Below are 19,333 nucleotides of genomic sequence, written 5' to 3'. Positions count from 1 at the left end.
ACCATGTGGTGCAAAACTGTAAATGGTGCAGCTGAAATTATAAATAAAGTTGAAATATACAAAAAAAAATTAAAAATCCATTATACTGTAACTTTTGTTCCATTTCGAAAAATAAAATGTGATTTTACGTTTATGTATTGTTTGCATTTTGAATTCAATATATATGGGGGAACCAAAATCTTTTAAGTGCTCAGGGCCTCTTATTCTGGCAGGTCGAACAATGCAGCAGCAATGGCAGATACCTTTGGTATATGTGGACTGAAATTGGGTGTTAAGGGACCTACAAAAACACAGAGATGGATAATAATAACAACACTCACACTACTGGAATAGATTATGTCTACTGAGCACAGTCCACACTTAGGGGCCCATTAGGATGTCGGGCGGACTTTGTCCGCCCGCCATCCCGACATAAAACTGGACCACCCGCCCTAAGGGCCATTAGGATGCGCCCGCCACATTGGCAGGCGCATCCTGCATTTTTAACATTGCGGCGGGCGGTGCTTTCAGCACCGCCCGCCGCAATGCAAAAAATGCACATTGTGCACTTCAATGCAGAACGAGACAGGCACTGTGCGGTGCCTGTCTCGTTGTACAGTGAAGTGCAGGGGGGTACCATAGGTACTCCCCATGTGCACCCCCCACCCCCCTGGAGTCCCTGAGGTCCCGCAACAGGCCCCCACAAGACATTTAGGCATGCTTTTCAATGGCGGCATGTCCCCGCCTTCACCCTAATATGGATGGCGGTGTCTAACAGACACCACCACCATATGAAACTCTTTTCCGCCCGGGCAACTCCTTGACCGGGCGGAAAAGCGACGGACTGTCTTTCCGTCTGCCGCGGTCCCCCCACCATAGTAATATGGCGGGGCGAAATGGGTGGCGGGGGGAAATGGGTGGCGGGATGGGAAGGATGTCGGGCGGATCGCCACCGCCCGCATGGCGGTGGTGATACGCCCGACATCCTAATGGGGCTCTTAGTTTACAATAAATAGACAGAAAGCTGCCTTCATCTGAATGGACTACATCAGGCCTCTTAACCGGGAGTGCACCGGTTTAAATCCTTAATGCAGAATATTTAGAGTCTCATTATAAGGATCGTGTTATCTCCCTTGGTAATTGAGTCACTGAAGTTACTGATACCTGGGGCACTGGAATCTCAAGGCAGGCAGATATACTGAGGAGTTACTAGGGGGTCTCTGGGGGGCCCCTTTGAAAGTGACAAATTAGAGGAGGAATCTGTACTTTCAGCCCCGTTCCCTAGGTAATTCCACATTCTCCTCAGAGTCTCAGGATTAAAGACAACAAATCTGCAGAAATACCATGGATATTGCAATCCCAATTCATCTAGTAACTCCACTCACCAGCTAAATCACGGCTATCAGCAACCTTGAAATATTCTTTTTCATTCAAAAGGAATGGAATATGTGTCTCTATAAAGGTTTCAGGATCACAGCTGGCTTTGGACTCCAATTGTCTATTCATGTGGAGTTTGAGGTAGCTCCTGAAACAGGTTTCTACCTCCAACCAATTTGTAGGACTGAACCAATGAATAAAAAATCCTTGGCCAGGTAACCAATATATAGTAATTCATGTATAGCAGCACAGCCCAGTACTGCACATCGTTTATGTATATTTATACAGCTCAATACTAGCTAGAGCAGCAGTGTGATGACACAGGAGTAAGGTAAGTAAGGATTCCACCAAAGCGTGAGTAAGAAATGAATTCATGACATTTTATAATAGATATAGATGGGGAATAAAGATTGTTTTTGTTGTAAACCTTTAATGTTGGGGAAGTTTGCTAAAGTCCTTATGGGTAACCATTTATGTGCTCCTTGTAGAAAGTCTTAAGGTTATTTCTGAACTGCTGGAATGATAGCAGCCAGATCTATGGAGCAGAGAGGAAGACATGTGTCCACTACTATCCTAGTTCTTTTTCCCTTATATTTCTCAATTTTAAATTTGTCTATCAAGACTCCTTCCTTAGCCAGACAGGGTCAGGGATGATGTGGTTCAGAGTCTATTGGCCTTATTGTTGACTGGCGGTGCAGTGGGTATGTTTGACCGGGATTTCATCGCTGTTGTGGCCTGGACTTGATGTGCTTTATTACTATTCTACTTTGTTTCTGGGATTTTCCTGGGTGTAGGGGTGAAGGGCGGGGACGGGCGGCAAGACCGAGGGCCCTCCTCCACTTATACTTTTTCTCTTTTTCTCTCTCTTTCTATATTTCGGGTCTTTAATAGGGCGACAGGCACGCGGCTGGGGGGTGGGCCATGGCCTTCTGCGGGTGTGCAGAGTGGGGGGTTGGTGTTTGTTCGGTATTTGTTTCTATGGCCCTTTAGTCTTTCTTCTCTTTTTAGTGTCGTCGCCGTTCATGGTCCCTGCAGTATGTTTAGTTTTGAGGGTTGGGGTTTAGACTCGCTACGTGCCGGGGTTGTGCCTGCATTTCTCCTGCTTTGTGTGTCTTACCCCCGATATTTCCTTCGTATCTGTACTGTTTGTAGATATCCTTATTTGCGCGCAGTATTGTAGGACCGTGTACGACTGTGCGGCACCCCTTTTTTTACTTCCTTATTTGAAAATGAACCTCTCAATTCCTGATTTCAAGTTTGTACATCTGATTACAAGATCTGTCCTGGTATTTTTATGTCCCCGGATTTCGAACTGCTATAATTTTCCATATTGCTTGCTGTACTCTTGCTCTGCTTAGCGGCCGGCCGGGATGGTTGTAGGCCCATACTTGTAAATTCTTGTACTACTAATAAAGGTTCACAAAAAAAAAAAAGACTCCTTCCTTAGGGTTTAGGGTACTGGGTGCTAGTTTATGGGTGGGTAAGGGTATTGGTTACTAAGGGTGTTTTTTAGGACTTTTTGAATAAATAAAATAAAATGAAGTATTCGGAGTTCAGCATTATCTTTGGAGATATATTATATATATATATATATATCTCACTCATTTACCTAATGTGATCAAGTCCGAAACGCGTCATATGGATTGTGAAATGAAATAAAGTAACGCGCTATCTGGAGTCTGTGCCCAATCTGTATACATATATACTATATATATATAGATATATATAACTCACTTACCTTAAATATACTTACCTAAAGGCATGCATTGTGAAGGCATATTCATGGTAAAGTCATGCATGTTGAAGGCATTGCGTGGTATGCATGGTAAAGGCATGTTGTTGAAAAAACACTGCATTATAAAGTCTATCTCCTCTAGATATGCTGTTGTGTGGGTTGGTAGTGCTTTGTTGGTGATGCAGCAGGTGCAGAATATGATGAAGGCTAGGAAGGGTGTCTAGTGTTGGTGAATTAGGTGTGAATTATATGGATGGATTTATTTTGCCACTTTGTCACTATGTGGTTACAGGAACCACCGGGGTGGGGCCAATGTGTAAATATGCCTATTGTAAGTAGGGAATTATCATACATCTAGGACAAGACCTTGTACTAAAATTCCGAAGTCAGATTTGAAGTGCTATGGGATCTATTCTTCTTAGAAGTAAGAGCTGATACTATAACTAACAGAATTATTTGGTGATGCATGTTTTGAAGACAGGTCTGCTGTAGTTAGTAGTAATGCAGTGAAGCTATGGGGTAGCAATAAAGAACACTGAAGACAAAAAAAATGGATTAAACTACTTTATTGCTCGCTGGCAGGCTGGGACTATTCAACATGACACTCTGACACAAACTTCTAAACTTATTCAATAACATACTTATTCCTCTCACCAAAGCCATTTTTATAGATAAATATGGAATATGACTCGAGGTGGGTGGAATGTTTTGTTCAGCCTGCGGAATAGGCAGAATGTTGACACCTCCGCTTTACCCTTTAACATGTAGTTCAGGATAAATGCTGCCAATCGCCACATAGAGGAATTTTACTGCAGTGAGGTTCCAGAATATGCAAGCTGACAAGCGCAAATGAGATTTGGCATCCTCTAGTGCAATTTTCCACCGTGGGGGATCGCCAGCATTGCTAGCCGTCGCAGTCAGAGGACTATGGTTCAAGAGGTTTTGCAGCTGCTCAAGTAAATTTTCTACTCGAGTGGCAGCAAAATCTGCTTGAATGGCTGCCTGCCCTTGTGCAACTCATGGTGCAGTTCGCACTGATTTTCAGCACTACTCGCGCTACTGGTGCTAAAGTGCGGCCTAAGCAGCACAAGCTACATATGTTCTGCCCATTGGTTGAATTCCACAGAATCTCACCGAGTTTTTCTGTAACTCCGTGGAATTCCGCAGAGTGAGTTTTGCCCACCTCTAAATATGACCTGCTGGGGCTGGCAAGCAGCCAAAGTTGAAATGGGAAATCCTAATGTTATCATTCTAACAGGGGGACTTATCTGCACCTGAAATTGCACAAAACTTTTTGTGTGAATGAACTAGCACAGTACATTCACTACTGGTTCTTCCCCACACAATTTCAACCACATACTGCAGTGGAGGCTGGTTCCATATGACCACAGTGTCTAATAACTACTACTGAATCTCCAGCTAGCTGCTCCACCGGTGTAATTGACACAGCAAAATTCATGATATGAGCATTGGACAGCCTCAAGGGTAGAGTGAAGTCTGGAAAAATATATGCACTGAGCTTGCTATTTGCACTTACCCTACCTATCTTCGACACTGGACTTGAAAGCATCCCAACAGCTTCAGTCATTGCCAATGAACACATTAAGTGACACATAGTCAAACTATCCTTTTCTTGAGAGGCAGTAAATGAACTGGAGAGCCATACACCCCTAGATGTCTTCCAGTACTACAGCATCCAGGAGACTTCCCCAGACAATAAGCACACTCTTCCTAGCTTCCTTGTTGATATTTAGCCCATTAGACAAAATAATTAATCTCTTTCACTGAAGATGTTAATTTCTAGAATATATACAGCAGTGCAACCAGAGACCCCAATATGCTCCTCCTCAGCAAGGCAAAAATGGGTGGCCGACATACACCCATCACTCACTGATAACCAATTGAATTTTGTCACAACTGTCACCCTTGGGGTGGTCCTCCGCCACACTTTTAGCCTTCACTCCCCACTATTTTTGCTGATCTCCTCTTTGCTGGCCTTATGATACTGATTAAACAAAAAGTGGTTCTGTCGGGTGGCTAGACAAATTACTTTGAGTAAAGGCTATGTTAGCTCATATATGATTGAGAAGAATGATAATCAATTACATTCAAATACACCTCTCTGAGAACAGATTTAGTTCAAGGTTTTTATGTATGAAAAAATCAACATTGTAAAACAATGGAATTACTTCATTCCAGTTCAAATTCAACAACAGTTAAAAACAAGTGAAGAGTGACTGTTGGTGAACACAGTGAATAGTGAAACAAATTAAGTGACACTTATTTACAAATCTATACAGTATTGTACATGAATAAGTAGGGAGTTTTTTTGGGTGGGGGGAGGGTTGGTACAGAGTCTTTGGTTTTGGTGGTCAGAGTTCTGAATGGGTACTCCAAGGACACAGATGGTTACTAAGCCCGTTCCCAGAGATTTCTTGACCAATGATGTGCGTCGATGTTTCGACCCTTGGGTGCCCCAGTCGGTGGCACTGTCAGTGAATGTATGGAGTAGCTTCGAGCTACTCCATACATTCACTGACAGTGCTCAGATCGACCACGGGAACGTTTTTCCGTCTCCAAGGGATTGACCTCAGGCTTTCCTCCAGGGTGTGATTATTCCCTCCTGTGTTCTCGTGACCCCCCGTCCCCCCCACTCCCCCTGTCTTGATAATGACCCGCCGTGACCACCGACTGGGGCACCCAAGGGTCGAAACGTCGACGCACATCATTGGTCAAGAAATCTTTGGGAACGGGCTTAGTAACCATCTGTGTCCTTGGAGTACCCATTCAGAACTCTGACCACCAAAACCAAAGACTCTGTACCAACCCTCCTCCCACCCAAAAAAAACTCCCTACTTATTCATGTACAATACTGTATAGATTTGTAAATAAGTGTCACTTAATTTGTTTCACTATTCACTGTGTTCACCAACAGTCACTCTTCACTTGTTTTTAACTGTTGTTGAATTTGAACTGGAATGAAGTAATTCCATTGTTTTACAATGTTGATTTTTTCATACATAAAAACCTTGAACTAAATCTGTTCTCAGAGAGGTGTATTTGAATGTAATTGATTATCATTCTTCTCAATCATATATGAGCTAACATAGCCTTTACTCAAAGTAATTTGTCTAGCCACCCGACAGAACCACTTTTTGTTTAATCACACACACCCAGGTTCTGAAGGACACAGGGTTACCCCTTTTTGTTAAACCGGCCTTATGATACTGGCACTCTATTCCTGCTAACCATTGCTAACATGCATGTGCTCACTCCTTAAAACATGGTAACATTGCTTATACCCAATTGGCATATTTAACTGACTTGTAAGTCCCCAGTAAAGTGGCACTACCAGTGTCCAGGGCCTGTAAATTAAATACTACTAGTGGCCTGCAGCACATATCGCAGCCTGTGCGTACAGTTTTAAACTACTATTTCAACCTGGCAAAACTATCCTTTTGCCAGGCCCAGCCCTTCCTTTTTAGAACATGTAAGTCACTCCTATGGTAGGCCATGGACAGCCCAGAGGGCAAGGAGCAATGTATCTCAAAAGTAGGACATGTACTTCTAAGTTTTACATGTCCTGGTAGTGAAAGACGCTTAAATTCATTGTTCACTACAGCGATGTCCTACCACTCCTGTAGGATAACATTAGAGTTACCTTATTACATTTAATAAGCTATAGTTTCCAAATGGGAACAGGTAAACTAGTTCATGTTCGGTGTCTCTGGAATTGGAATGAAAAATCCTAACTTATGATGAAGTCGGATATTAAATTACAATATTGAAAATGACACTTTTAGAAATTTGGCATTTTTCTACATTTGCCAATAAAGTGGCTGCATCCTCTCTCTGGGTCATGTGACTGGGCGTAGTTGACAGTTGGGCTTTGGGTATTCCTCCTAGACAGCCACACAGAATATGAAGCTTAGGTGTGCATGGATCAGCTATCACTGGCAGGATGGGAGGGAGAAGCTGGGCACAGCCCTACTTGCACCTGAATATGGTGTGTCCTGCCTCCACACAAAGGGCTGCACACCCCGTGTAGGTAGCCCAGGGCTAGGGCAGGCAGGGCATCTGTGCACCTCAAAGGGAAGCCTTTAAAAGCTTCTCCTTCACTTGAAAAGCAGAACTGGGTATAAATATTGGACCTCAAACTCCAATCCTTCAGTACACTTCTGGACCTGTGACTACTCTGCCAGGAAGAAAGACTGACATGCTGCTGAAAGGACAACCACTCTCTAGACTGCTGATCTGAAGGACTGCTGCCTTTTTGCTTGTTGCCCTCTTGCCTTGCTGACACTGACTGGACCTGCATCTCTTGAACCCAGAACCCCTCAAATACCTAGTTGGCTGGCCTTCTGATCTGAAGCCTCAGGGACCCAACAGGTGTCCAACACCTTGCACCTGTAACTGGACTCTGCCATCTGTGAATCTTCCCTGCCAAGTGGTGCCACCACAGACCTTGGAAGTGGCCTAAGGTGCTTGCCAATCTCAATGGATCCAACAGAACCGATGTATCTCCTCTGCTTTGCAATCCCGAGCAGATCTAATGCATCACTACTGCTGCATGGATCGGAGCCACTGCCAAGACCTGCATCGCAGCTAATGCCCGTATCAGATCTACCTCTGTGTGATGCATCCTTGGTGCAAGGTCCTGCATCTCTCATCGACTGCAGCCTCAACAATGACACCAGGTTCAACATTGCAGCCTTTCAGCTCCTAGGAACTAACGCATCACCCTGACTGCTGATTGCATCCCCTACCCGGGCTTTGATTCGCAAGCCCTCACCAACAGGATCTTTGACGACAACGCAGGACCTTGCACTGCAACCCCACCGCACCTCGAGGCAGACACATCACTTTGGCCTCATGACACATCTTAGACACCAATCCAAGCAACGCTCTGCAAACCAGAATCTAAGGTACTCTGTTCAGAAGACATAATTGGGTCCCTGAAGCCTGCCCGTTCTCAATTGCCGTAGGCTTGAATTTGTGACTATGTCCGCTATGGAGTAAACAGATATCCACATGTGGCATTTTGTGATTTTGGTGCAATTCTTACTAAAATCTTAAAAATGTAATATCTGTGATTCTATTGATTGGTTTTTGTTGTTTTGTTCTTGTTTTATTTATTCAAAATTACTCTATTTTTCTAACCTGTCGTGGGATCCCTTTGTGCAGGGGCGGCTCCTCTACTAAGGCAGAGGAGTGTCGCCCCACTGCTTTCCCATAGTGAGAGAAGCACAAACATAAAATGGTAATGACTTTCAGTTATTACTATTTTATGATTGGTTGCAGACAGGGCAGGGGTGGAGTGGTATGCTCACTCCTGAGGATGCAATGACTGTTTAGTCGGCCCTCTGGGCCTGCCCAAACCAGTCATGCACACTCTGATCTTCTCCATGCGGTCTGCAACGCAGGCTGAATGGAGAACATGGCCTCCCCATAAACCCCTGGCTGGGCCGTGTCTCATTCAAGCAGCGTTGTGATTGGCTTAGGGCACGGTCCGGAGGAGGCCTGGCTGCCTGCTTCCTGTGCCTGCAGGAGGTAGGAGAGAAGGAGCAGGAGCCAAGAAAACATGGGGCCTGGCCGGCAGAATGGTAAGTCTTTTTTTATTTGTTAAATTAAACCCCCCCTCCCTGAGTGACCCCCCAACCCGCGAGACATGCCTGCGGCAACTGCTTTTGTGGTGCGTTTTCACTGTGCTACGGTTTGAAGTTCTGCGCAAATACCATACACATTGCCTCTAAGTTAAGCCTGACTGCTCTGTGCCAAGCTACCAGGGGACTGAGCATAGGACAATTTAGGGTTTGCTTGTGCTTTACCCTGACAAGGATGTGGTTGCTGCTTGACCAGGGATCACACTCCAGTCAACCAACAACCCAATGTTTTACAGTGTTCTGCTGCAAACAGGCAGATGCTTTGTTTTCAACTATAGACTTAGGTTAATATTTTAAGTTTCTTCAAGGAATGTATTATACCCCTGAATCCTTGCATACTATGGGCCTTCCTAAATGTGTTGTTGTGCTTCCCAGAAGTGTATAATTAATTGAAAGAAGCTCTGAATGTAATCTCTGAAATATCAGGTCATCCTATCCCACCCAACCCAGCTGGTAGAGTTAAATGGTCATATAGGGGGACTTTCCTACACTGTATAGGAAGGTCATCCTGTTATTACTGCTAACAATGAGAAAGGTTGCAGTTTACTGTGTGTCTATCACTGAACATTCCAGGTGCCTATATCAGAGTATTAAATACATGAATGATCTGTTAGTCAGTACTTGTCTGGAACGAGTTACTCTGTGATACAAAAAGCACATGAGGGTCACATAACGAACATCTGTGACTCAGGGAAAATCTGACAGATGTTCTGCGTTTGGACGTAGACGGATGTGTTGCAGTACATGATAAATCTATGCCATCATCAGATAAAAGATGAATGTTAGCAAGAACATTGTTAAAATTATCTGCATTTTAGCGGCAGGAAAATGCCGCTAAAATGGCGATAATAGGCTTGCTAATATGCGTTATAGAATTCCAATAGAAGCCCAGGATAGATGTGCAAGACATCTAACCTGGGCTTCCACTGGAATTCTATAACGCATATTGGCAAGCCCATTATCGCCGATTTAGCAGCCGTTTCCTGCCTCTAAAACGGGGATCATTTTAACGAGGTTCTTGCTAATATGCCCCTTTGTTAGCAGGTGCTTTGAATGATAGCTCATGGTGTGTCTGTTACACAAACATTGAATGTGGACAATGACATTCTCTTGAGTGTTCCAGGCAATGTTACAAAACAGTACAGCAACGTCATGCCCTGTGAATTTATTTCTTCAACAGACTATCGCCAAAACTCTGAAGATTGCATGCGAAATTTTGTCTTCCGACCATGAGTGTGGGCCCCCTCGGATTCCCTTCAGCACGTTCCAGTTTCTCTACACTTTTTTAGCTGATGTGGACGGAGAGGTCTCAGGATCACAAGTTAACCGTATGCTATCATATATCCAACAAGAGGTGTAAGTAGCATTTATATTCTGTTATTTGAACTACTCTCTCGAATAGAACAGCAGTTTGTTACTCCTCACCATTGATGGTATAAGTAGGCCTTAGTAAAGTTAAAACTTCACAAAATGTCACATTGGTTTGAATGAGTCAATTGCAGTATCTTGCGTGACTCTGTTACACTGGGTATGCCCTATCATGAACATTTTACGTGAAATACAGGCAGCCCATTTCAAGTCATTTCTGTACTTTTCCATAATTTTATCAACATTTTATAAACAAAATCACGATTTCGCGTAGTTAATGAGCAGAATGGGAATTTTTAAACAGCTATTAACAACAATCTGCAAAGGGGCAGACCTGGCAATGTGCTAACAGTAATACAATTAACCTCCAAAAGGTGGTATTGTTGTGACCCTATGAGAGGGAATATCCATTTGCAAAGTGTCAATGACCTTCATATTATTTATTTCTAATTGATCAGCAGACATCAAGCAATTGTTATTTCTGCAACACACCTACCATAGAAAGTGATCACAATTACTCAATGGTTTGTCCTTGCTCGACAATGTTCATCCATCACAGGAAAAAAAATCAAAGCTACAAAACATTACTATAGTGAGCCACCGGATCCCATGAATCCTGTTGTAAAGGCTGCTTTGACTCATAGTCATTTTATTTACAATACGTTATTTAAACTGCACTAGAATAATACGGTGGCCGAAGGCAAATATGAAACAGAAACTACCTCCCCACCACTACCCAGGCACTGTTCTCCATATCATTACAGACACTGTTTTCAATCCTGGGCTTACTTGTTACCACCAAATTCATTCTGGGTGTTGTAGCCTTGGTTAGTTTTCATTGAGATCATTAGACCTGAAATCAATGATTTGAAGTTTAAATGCCCAGGACTGGAAACAGTCTGGAGTGAGATGGTCACACTACTTTATGGGGCTATACCTTGCCTCTTTCACTTTCACTCTGCTGCCTCGGCAGGGTTTCATCTGCCTCTTGAGTCTACTTCATAACACCACGATTTCCCTTATCCAAAAATGTAAGGTGGGGGATCACATTACTCAATAGAAGGCGGTGCCCCAGACATGCCATCAAGTACAGACAAAGGCATCTTTTTTATCTACTGTCATCACACAACTGTAGTGCATTTTCTTTATTTATCAGTATTTTACTAAAAGGTAATCTTTTCATTGTTTCAGTGGGTGGGTTTGAGTTACTGAGGAGTGGTTCCAGACCACTATTGTCAGAATATTTTCTGACAGAAATAACATGCACTAAATAATTTTAACTAAAATATCACTCCATCTGGGTTCATAAGCCATTCAGCGCCAAGACACCCGTGCACTCTACAAATTTCATTAACATTAACATTAACATAAAGAATAAAATCTATTACACCCAACTGGACAATATCAGTGTAAACAATATTTAGGAAAATAATATTTATGCTAAACAATATTTCGGTATGCAATATTTTGACCTATAGCCGGATACTAGCTGTGGGTTTAAAGCTGATCCAGCACTGGGCAAACCTCCTCCCATTGATTCTGCAATAGGTCTTTTCTTCGTCAAATGTGAGGGAAGGGAGTCAAACATATCTAAGTAACGGTGTCATTCATCTGGCCCCATAATAAGAACTTGGAATCAGAGAATAAAGTTAAAAGGTTTTATTACAAGTTAATAGTCAGAATAATGTATATGAATCTCAATACCATGCTGTACAGCTACAGGCCAACAGGGATAGCCAAACCTCCTAAAGAAGTCCAAGTGTGTCAGCATGAGACAAACAAGAAGTTTAGTCACAGCAATACAGAAAAGTAACAGAAGAATCTGGTGCTCAAAGAAGAGTCTCTGATCCTCTCTCTTAAACATGATTAATGCTTAAAGTCATTTCATTTAGAGTCTAAACCATCAAGGGAGATTAAATCTAAAGGGGTCTCAAAAAGTTGGGAAAATGCTGAAAAACAGAAAAATTTGAAAAGGTTTCAACATTTAAAAAGTCGTCTAGGGATAGGGAAATAAGTGTTAGCCAAAGCCACACTCAGCAAAGAATCAAAGGAGAAAACATAGAGGTCTGTACCTCTCAAACTCCAAAGGGGAAAGTGCCAACATCAACCTATGGGTACGCCAGTTAATATCACACACATCTTCTCGGTTCACACCATCAGAGGCTCCATTGTCCTTTCCATTCTCACACTGTGAGCTGCAACATTAGCGGATTCTCCAAGACCAGTCCTGTGAACAATATCGACCTTGGGTGCCTGCAACTCCTTGATAAATTACTAAATAGGAACTGTAAATGAATGCCCTGGCTCTCCATGTTCTTTGTCAAGGTCCTCTTCCCAGGCTCTCTATCAATAGTAAAGTGTTACATCTAACTCTCAGCCTAACAAACCATGTCAATGTTCCTGCAAGGAAATGACATTTTGAAAAGGAAAAGCAGTATTTTATGCAGAAAGAAAAATAGGCCTACTCATGTCAATACTTAAAGCATTATTCAATAGTGCACATTAATACTTTTCATTTTGTGCACATATAACTACAAATAAATGAAAAAGGGTCAACACACAAATTCAGAACTAGATTCATGTTTCAGTTTAAGAAAATGTAATGTAACTTTGAATACATGAGTATAAATGTGACTAAGAACTACAATATAAATTTGAATATGAAAACACTAGTGCACGCGTTTAAATTAATCTTTTTTGGGCCTGAAGTAAATATAAGTTAATAGTATGAGGATGGTTTTATCCAATCTCTAAAGACTACATTGCATTTTAATAAGGTTAAGGCACATAGAGTATATTAATTTTTTTGTACTACAGTGAATGCACTTCAGTACTGAATTTAAGTGTAACCCTTTACATTATTAATGTTAGGACACACAAAATATGTAGTGCTAAGTGCACATATATATTGCATATTTGTGGTGTGTTCCTCAGAAGGGTGGATGAGAGAGCAGAGTAAACAGTGAAGCTCAGCGATTTCACTGAGGGAGATTTGAGAACCTATTCACTCGTGCTCGCTCACATGACTCAGACATATCTGGACGGAGGACTCAGACAGAGACGGCATACCTTCACCTGTTCCTGCTCTCAGTGCTACAAACACCTGCGGCTCCTGCACACAGCTCCTATTGCTTCTCCGCTCCAGCTGTCTAATGGTGGTGGCATGTGAGCCACAACCACAGGCTTGCTCCCTTGGCCTCTGCTGTACTGTTAGTGGAGCAGGGGCAGAGTAGGGTGAGGCCGCAATGCAGGGGAGCGGTGGCCGTACTGGACTGGAACCATGCCGGAGCATTTCGGTACTGCCTGGCAGAGAGGTGAGAAAGAGCTGTAGCTATTAGCTGTTCGATTCCAGCTGGGCCTAGGCCAGATGGAGCAGGGTGCATGGAGTCAAACCAGTGGCAGCAGGGGATGGCATTGACAGTGGAGCAATTGAATTTGGTTGAGCCCCCTGGTCGTGAGCCCCCGCCCCCCTAGCCCATGCCCTTCAGTCAAAATCCACTTCAACACCTTCCAGTACTGCCTGGGCCCTCCCATCACTCCAACTCAAACGGGGGAACATCTCCAGCAGCAATTCCAGAAGACCAGAAGGCCTAGAGAAGGGCTAGGTTGATCTATGGAGGCCATGGAGGCCCACAGCACCTGTGAAGAGTTACAGTGAGGCCTTGGCAGAGCCTCAGAAGATTATCCACAGCGTTTGCACATGCTCACATGCAACAAGAAGAAAGGGAAGGCACAGGGGGAAAGGCACAAATAGCGAGAGAGACTGATGATGTGGACCAGCACCATAGCCTTCACTAGCTACACCACTATCCCTCACCAGTCCCAATATCTAAACCTGTTTTAACCAATACCAACATCAATCAGCCACATACTCCCTCCCAGTTACACACCCTTCTCGTCAGGAAAGTGGGTAGACTGTCAGCATTCTCGCCAGCCCTCTACAGCTAGCTAACAGCTACAGTTACGGCCACTGGCCGGGGTTCAGTGAGTCACTCAGGCGTACCAAATAAGCTCCCTGAAGAGTACCCAGAGGCATATCCACGGCAGAAGAGATAAAGGCAGGTGTACAATATTGTGAAGCCGAGAACTTGCTTTGTGGCGGGTTGTTTAGTTGTCCACAGGGTGTTCCTACAAAGGAGGTCAGCGGCAATGGTGATGAGGAGCAAGTGGAGGTACCAAACAAGAAACCAAACAAGAATAGGGGGCCTGAGATGGACAACCAGCACCCCTAGGGGATGGGAGTTTGCGGGGAATCAGGAACATTAGGCCCACCAGGCACATGATTGTGCCGTACATCCCATAGGTCAGGTAAGGTGAGAAAATGGAGCACAAACAAAAGCAGCAGACCAAGACGCTTACTGAGTATTTCCCCAGAACATCAAAGAGAAACCCTGCCCTAACCGTTGGGGAGGGCTCTCATTAAGCCCGCCATCCACCCCGCTCAAGACAGGTTTTGGTGACTAGTGTGTAAACTTAACCTCAAGCGTGGCTAGACAGTAAATGCCAAAGACGCAGGGGAGGAACAGACGGAAAATGCCACAATGAACTTAGGGCGAAAATAAGGCTAAGGAAAAGGCAACAGACACACAAAAATATCCATGCAAGAAGTTGGGGACAGCACCCCTATGCCCTGTCACAGCACACAAGGGAGCAAACATCAAAGGTAGAAGAAGCAGCAAACAAAATCTTTTATCCAATATTTGGGAAAAAGACAAATAAACAAATTAAAGTTGGAAGTTCACTACCCTAGGAAACACTGAAGCAGGACTTCACACCAGGGCAGTCCAACTCACAAGGGCAATCTCAGGCAGATCAAAACACCATGCAATCGGTCTCTAGCATACCAGTGGCAGCTTGTGCCAAAAAACGTCTAGATAAGCAGGAAGAGCCCCATAGCCTCAAACAACATATATCAGTGACAAATTGGTAACCAGAATGCAAGAAACCTCAAGATCAAACAATGGAGGGCAGCCAGCAAGGAATCACACTTCGACAGTCAGACAAAAATAAGGCTGCACACCTCACATATAAATGCACATCACATAAACCAATATTCTGTCCGCAATTCAGGTCAAGGGGTAGGCATGACACTCTCAATAGGACAAACATCCTGAAGCTCTTCCAACATAATTCCCTTGTTATAAAAAAATAACAAGCAAAGATCTCCTCAGTATCCAACATGAAGCTGGAGACAAGAACAATAGCCAGGAATACAACATAGATGCAAGGAAAAATGGCAATCTCCCAAAAATGTTTCTGCAGGAAAAAGGAAGCTTTGATGACTGGAGCATACCGGTCCAAGAAATAAAGGAGGAAAAGTACCCTCCCTGTGCCCCGTGTGCTAGCCTAGCTAACAAGATCACAAAAGGAACATTACAACAATAGAGAGACAACACAAGGCCTATTCTGGGGGAGGGGGGGCCCCAAGGGCAAAAACAATCCCTAGCTTTAAGAACTTGAATATACTTTACAGATTAAATAAGGGTCCAACCCAGAGAAGAATAGTAATGTGTGATCGAATGGAAGAAGTCCAATGGAAGGGAACATACTTTACAATTTACAAAATGGGGTCAGAAACAAAAGTTACTCCTAGCACTAGGTGGCCCACCTGGGGCCACCAAGCAATATTCCAACAAGACACTCAACCGAAGGAAAAAATATAATCTCAGGAGGCAAAAAGACCAGTATCAAAATCATTTCTTGGAATGTTGCCAGCATCTTAAGGGCTAAAAATAGTGATTCTGTAATCAAAAGGTAGCAGGAGGAGGACATCCCCTGCTTGTAGGAGACTTGGGCGGCAATGCTACACATATGGAAGGCTTCGCAGGCTTACACATATCAGTGAGCAAACTGCACCTCTACGGAAGACCATCCAATGGCATCTCGATACACATAAAACATGAATTAGACCTCACCATCAAAGCAATTAAAGTGGACACAGACTAATAGAAGCTGCCATAGTGGAAAACAATCAAGGCAAAGCAATAACCTCAAATAACTCATGTCAGATTTCTGAATGATCCAAATCGGAATAGGTGACAATTAAATTTTCAATGTGGTATACAAGCTACATGGCAACCAATGTGAACAAACTGAGACCATCAGCCACACAGGGGAGCAGAGGAATACATGCATGTGAGAAGGATCCAACATAACGCATGCCATGCAGCAAAGCTTGGAGAGTAGAAGAATGGACAAGAAAGTGGAAGAAACATCACAAAATTGACGCCCACTATCCCAAATTGGGGCGACTGGATAATTAATTTACACACTGCACTCCTGGAGGAGGCAGGAGGAAAACACATAAAAGGGACTGGAAACCAGGGCTTAACTTGAAATGTAACAAAAGCCTAAGGGATTGCACCACAAGCTAAAGCGGGCGAAAAGGATCCACCAAAAATCAGGTACATCAGACTCAGGGAAAGTGTGGAAAGAACTTAACCTGGTGTGCAAACACCTATTTGGAAGCTAAAACAAAAGTACATTGAGGTGGAATGGATCAAAATCTATGAGCTATATAAGAGCAATAAACAAAAGCAATTCTGGGAATATGTTTCCCAATTGGAAAATGATAAATTCGATATGCACAACTCTGTGACTGTGGAAGTATGGTCAACCCACGCAGCAAATATATATAGCAAATCCTGGTGAGATACAGCAAGATAATAAGAGTGAACTACCAATCGACAGAGCAAATAGTGATGCTAAGTCCTCTACGGATTAAGGAAGTAAAGCAGAGGATCAGAAAAATCTGAAAAAAGAAAATAAGGGATAGGGCACCAGGCCCCAACGGTCTCCCAGTCAGTATGTTCAAAGAGGAGTCAGTGTGATGGGCAGAAACTCTATCCACCCAGTACACAGAATGCAAGTTACAGGCAGATGTCTCGGACTAATGATGAGGCTCCTCTGTTACAGCCAATATTCAGGAAAGGCGAGAAAACAGACCCAAAAAGCTATAGATTAACCACTCTGCTGGATATAGAAGGAGAAGCATATGCAAGCACTCTACTAAAAGAATTAACCATATAGATCAAGGAAAAAGGTATATTACCCTTCTAACAAACCGGGTTCAGCAAAGGTAGTTCAACACTTGATGATATAGCCGCTCTATCCTATGTAGCACAGCAAGCAAACACAAAAAGAAATATGCTGGTGTTTGCATGCTGTGTGGATTACTCAGCTGCGTTTGATGGGGTCTTACGCAATGAGATATGGTAGAAGCTGAAAACTGGAAGATCCTTAATGACCTTTTGCACGCCATCATCTCAATATACAGCAGAACGTGGGTAAGGGTAAAATTGGCTCAGGACACAGTCTCTCAAAAACTCTACACTAACCGAGGACTAGAACAGGATTGCATCTTACCCCCAACTATTTTCAACGTATACACGGCTGACTTGGGCAAGGCTTGGGCCACAAAAGGTGCATTTAATGCAGTACCGTGACGATTTGGTAATATTTGTCCATACCAAAACAGGGCTGTAAAGGAGTTGGATGCTCTAAACGTATACAATGAAAGCAACGACCTAGCGGCAAACCTAAATAAGACCAAAGTGGCGGTTTTTGGTCATTACACAAGAAAGGCGTTACTGAGGAGAGAGTGGGTGCCCAGGCCATTGCAACCGCAAGAATGTACAACTACCTCGGGTCATGGCTTAGTGACACATGAAAGTGATTTACAACTTAAGATGAGGGCAAAAGTACAATCAACTATTTATGCTCTATGCAGACTCTGTGGAAAACAATGTAGTCCAACCACTGTACTGGTCATAAAACTCAAACTATTGGCAATAGCAGGGTATGTAGCAAGTGTTTTCCTAGGACAAATGGATGTGATGCTCAAAAGATCCCAGTGCCAGAGTTACAACTGTTGCTTCAGGCTATCAAATACACTCACAATAGTCTGATTCGTCTGGAGTTTGGCCATATCCAACAAAAATATGAATGTTTGGACACTCAGGCAAAATAGTATCACCAGATCCTTAAAGCCCCAGCAGGATCTATAAATGATATGCTCAAAGCAATATACGAAGGAAAGGCTAACCCTGGAACAGCTACATGCAAAAGGCTGTGGAAGGCACAAATTGTATTGTTATAAAGAACGCCACAAATAAACAAATCTTTACCACCTAACACAGAAAGAGGATATAACCAGAAACAAGCGCAATAAAGGGCAGACAGGTCTAATTGCATCCTACGAGTCAAAATTTACAGCCATATTGGTGCTGTTACATCATCAAGGGGACACTGCAAGTATGTGCAACATGCACCCAGTTGGGGAGACCGCCGCACTTCACAACTCTTGTAGTGACAAAGATAACCTGGTAGGTTTCTGGTTATCTAGGCAAGAAACACGTTTTGTTCACATGCTTGTAAATGTAAATGTATTTGAGCTTATATAGCGCACAGCTACCCACAAAGGGTTTCCCGGCGCTTGCTTAGGGAACCCGTCCTGGTATTCCCCTGTGAGATATCCCCGGCAGGGTATCCACAAGGTGAAAGCCAGGCATCCCGCCGCGAGGGGCCGTTGTGGAGATTAAGCAAGCTATTGCCCAGAGTCGCAGAGTGTGAACCCGTGAGTTGAGAAGGCACCGGAGTGAGAATTATCGAGTCCGTGGAATTTTTTGAGCCGAAGACCCGCCGAGGCGGGGAATTGAACCCTGGTCCAGGGCCGATCTCAGCTTCCGGGTCTGCCGCCTCTAACCCCTGAGCCACGCTTCTCCACTTTAACCCACTCGCAGGGACTGAGGTCATGAAACTGCTCTTGATGAGGTGGGGCTGTAGTTTCTCCAACCTGATGACACACAGAAAGCACCACATTAGCTAGTCCTTTGCAGTAATCAAGAACCATGCCATCTGTAATGTTCACAAATGCATTTGCAGGCCAGCTGGTAATCTCATGGTTCTGCCCATGATTATCTCATCAGAAGATAATCCTGTCCTCCTATCTGGAGAACTGCAAAACTCTAAATCAGTGGGGGTTGGATCACTTGTCCTGCCAACCTGGAATACTCAGGTATTCAGTACGTCCCTCAGTAAAAAACCCTCATACACTCGAGATGGATTCGTGGGTAGCGGTATATCTTGATTCTCTGCTGAATTTATCGAGTGTCTGCATAATCACAGGGTTCTTTGGTATGCAGCCTTCGCCCGGAGGTAGTCATCCAAGGTTGTGTGCAGTAGTGTCCAGTGATTAGTGAAAGTGGTGAAT

The 19,333-nt window shown here is 43.7% G+C and overlaps 2 protein-coding genes across 2 annotated transcripts in view; one reads left to right on the top strand and one right to left on the bottom strand.

Moving 5' to 3' along the window:
- Positions 1-19,333, bottom strand: part of LRRC20 (leucine rich repeat containing 20) — a 1,555,127-nt gene that overhangs the window by 316,591 nt on the left and 1,219,203 nt on the right. The gene's annotated exons all lie outside the window — the stretch shown is intronic.
- Positions 1-19,333, top strand: part of LOC147711568 (ropporin-1-like) — a 183,741-nt gene that overhangs the window by 128,274 nt on the left and 36,134 nt on the right. The window contains exon 4 of the mRNA XM_086920210.1: positions 9,935-10,110. Coding sequence (XP_086776336.1) covers positions 9,935-10,110 — 176 coding nt within the window. The remainder of the gene's footprint in view (positions 1-9,934; positions 10,111-19,333) is intronic.

The sequence above is a fragment of the Lissotriton vulgaris genome, chromosome 5, assembly GCF_964263255.1.
Source record: "Lissotriton vulgaris chromosome 5, aLisVul1.2, whole genome shotgun sequence".
NCBI classification, from domain to species: domain Eukaryota; kingdom Metazoa; phylum Chordata; class Amphibia; order Caudata; family Salamandridae; genus Lissotriton; species Lissotriton vulgaris.
The sequence above is the reverse complement of the archived record's forward strand: the minus strand, read 5'-3'. Positions and strand labels throughout refer to the sequence as shown.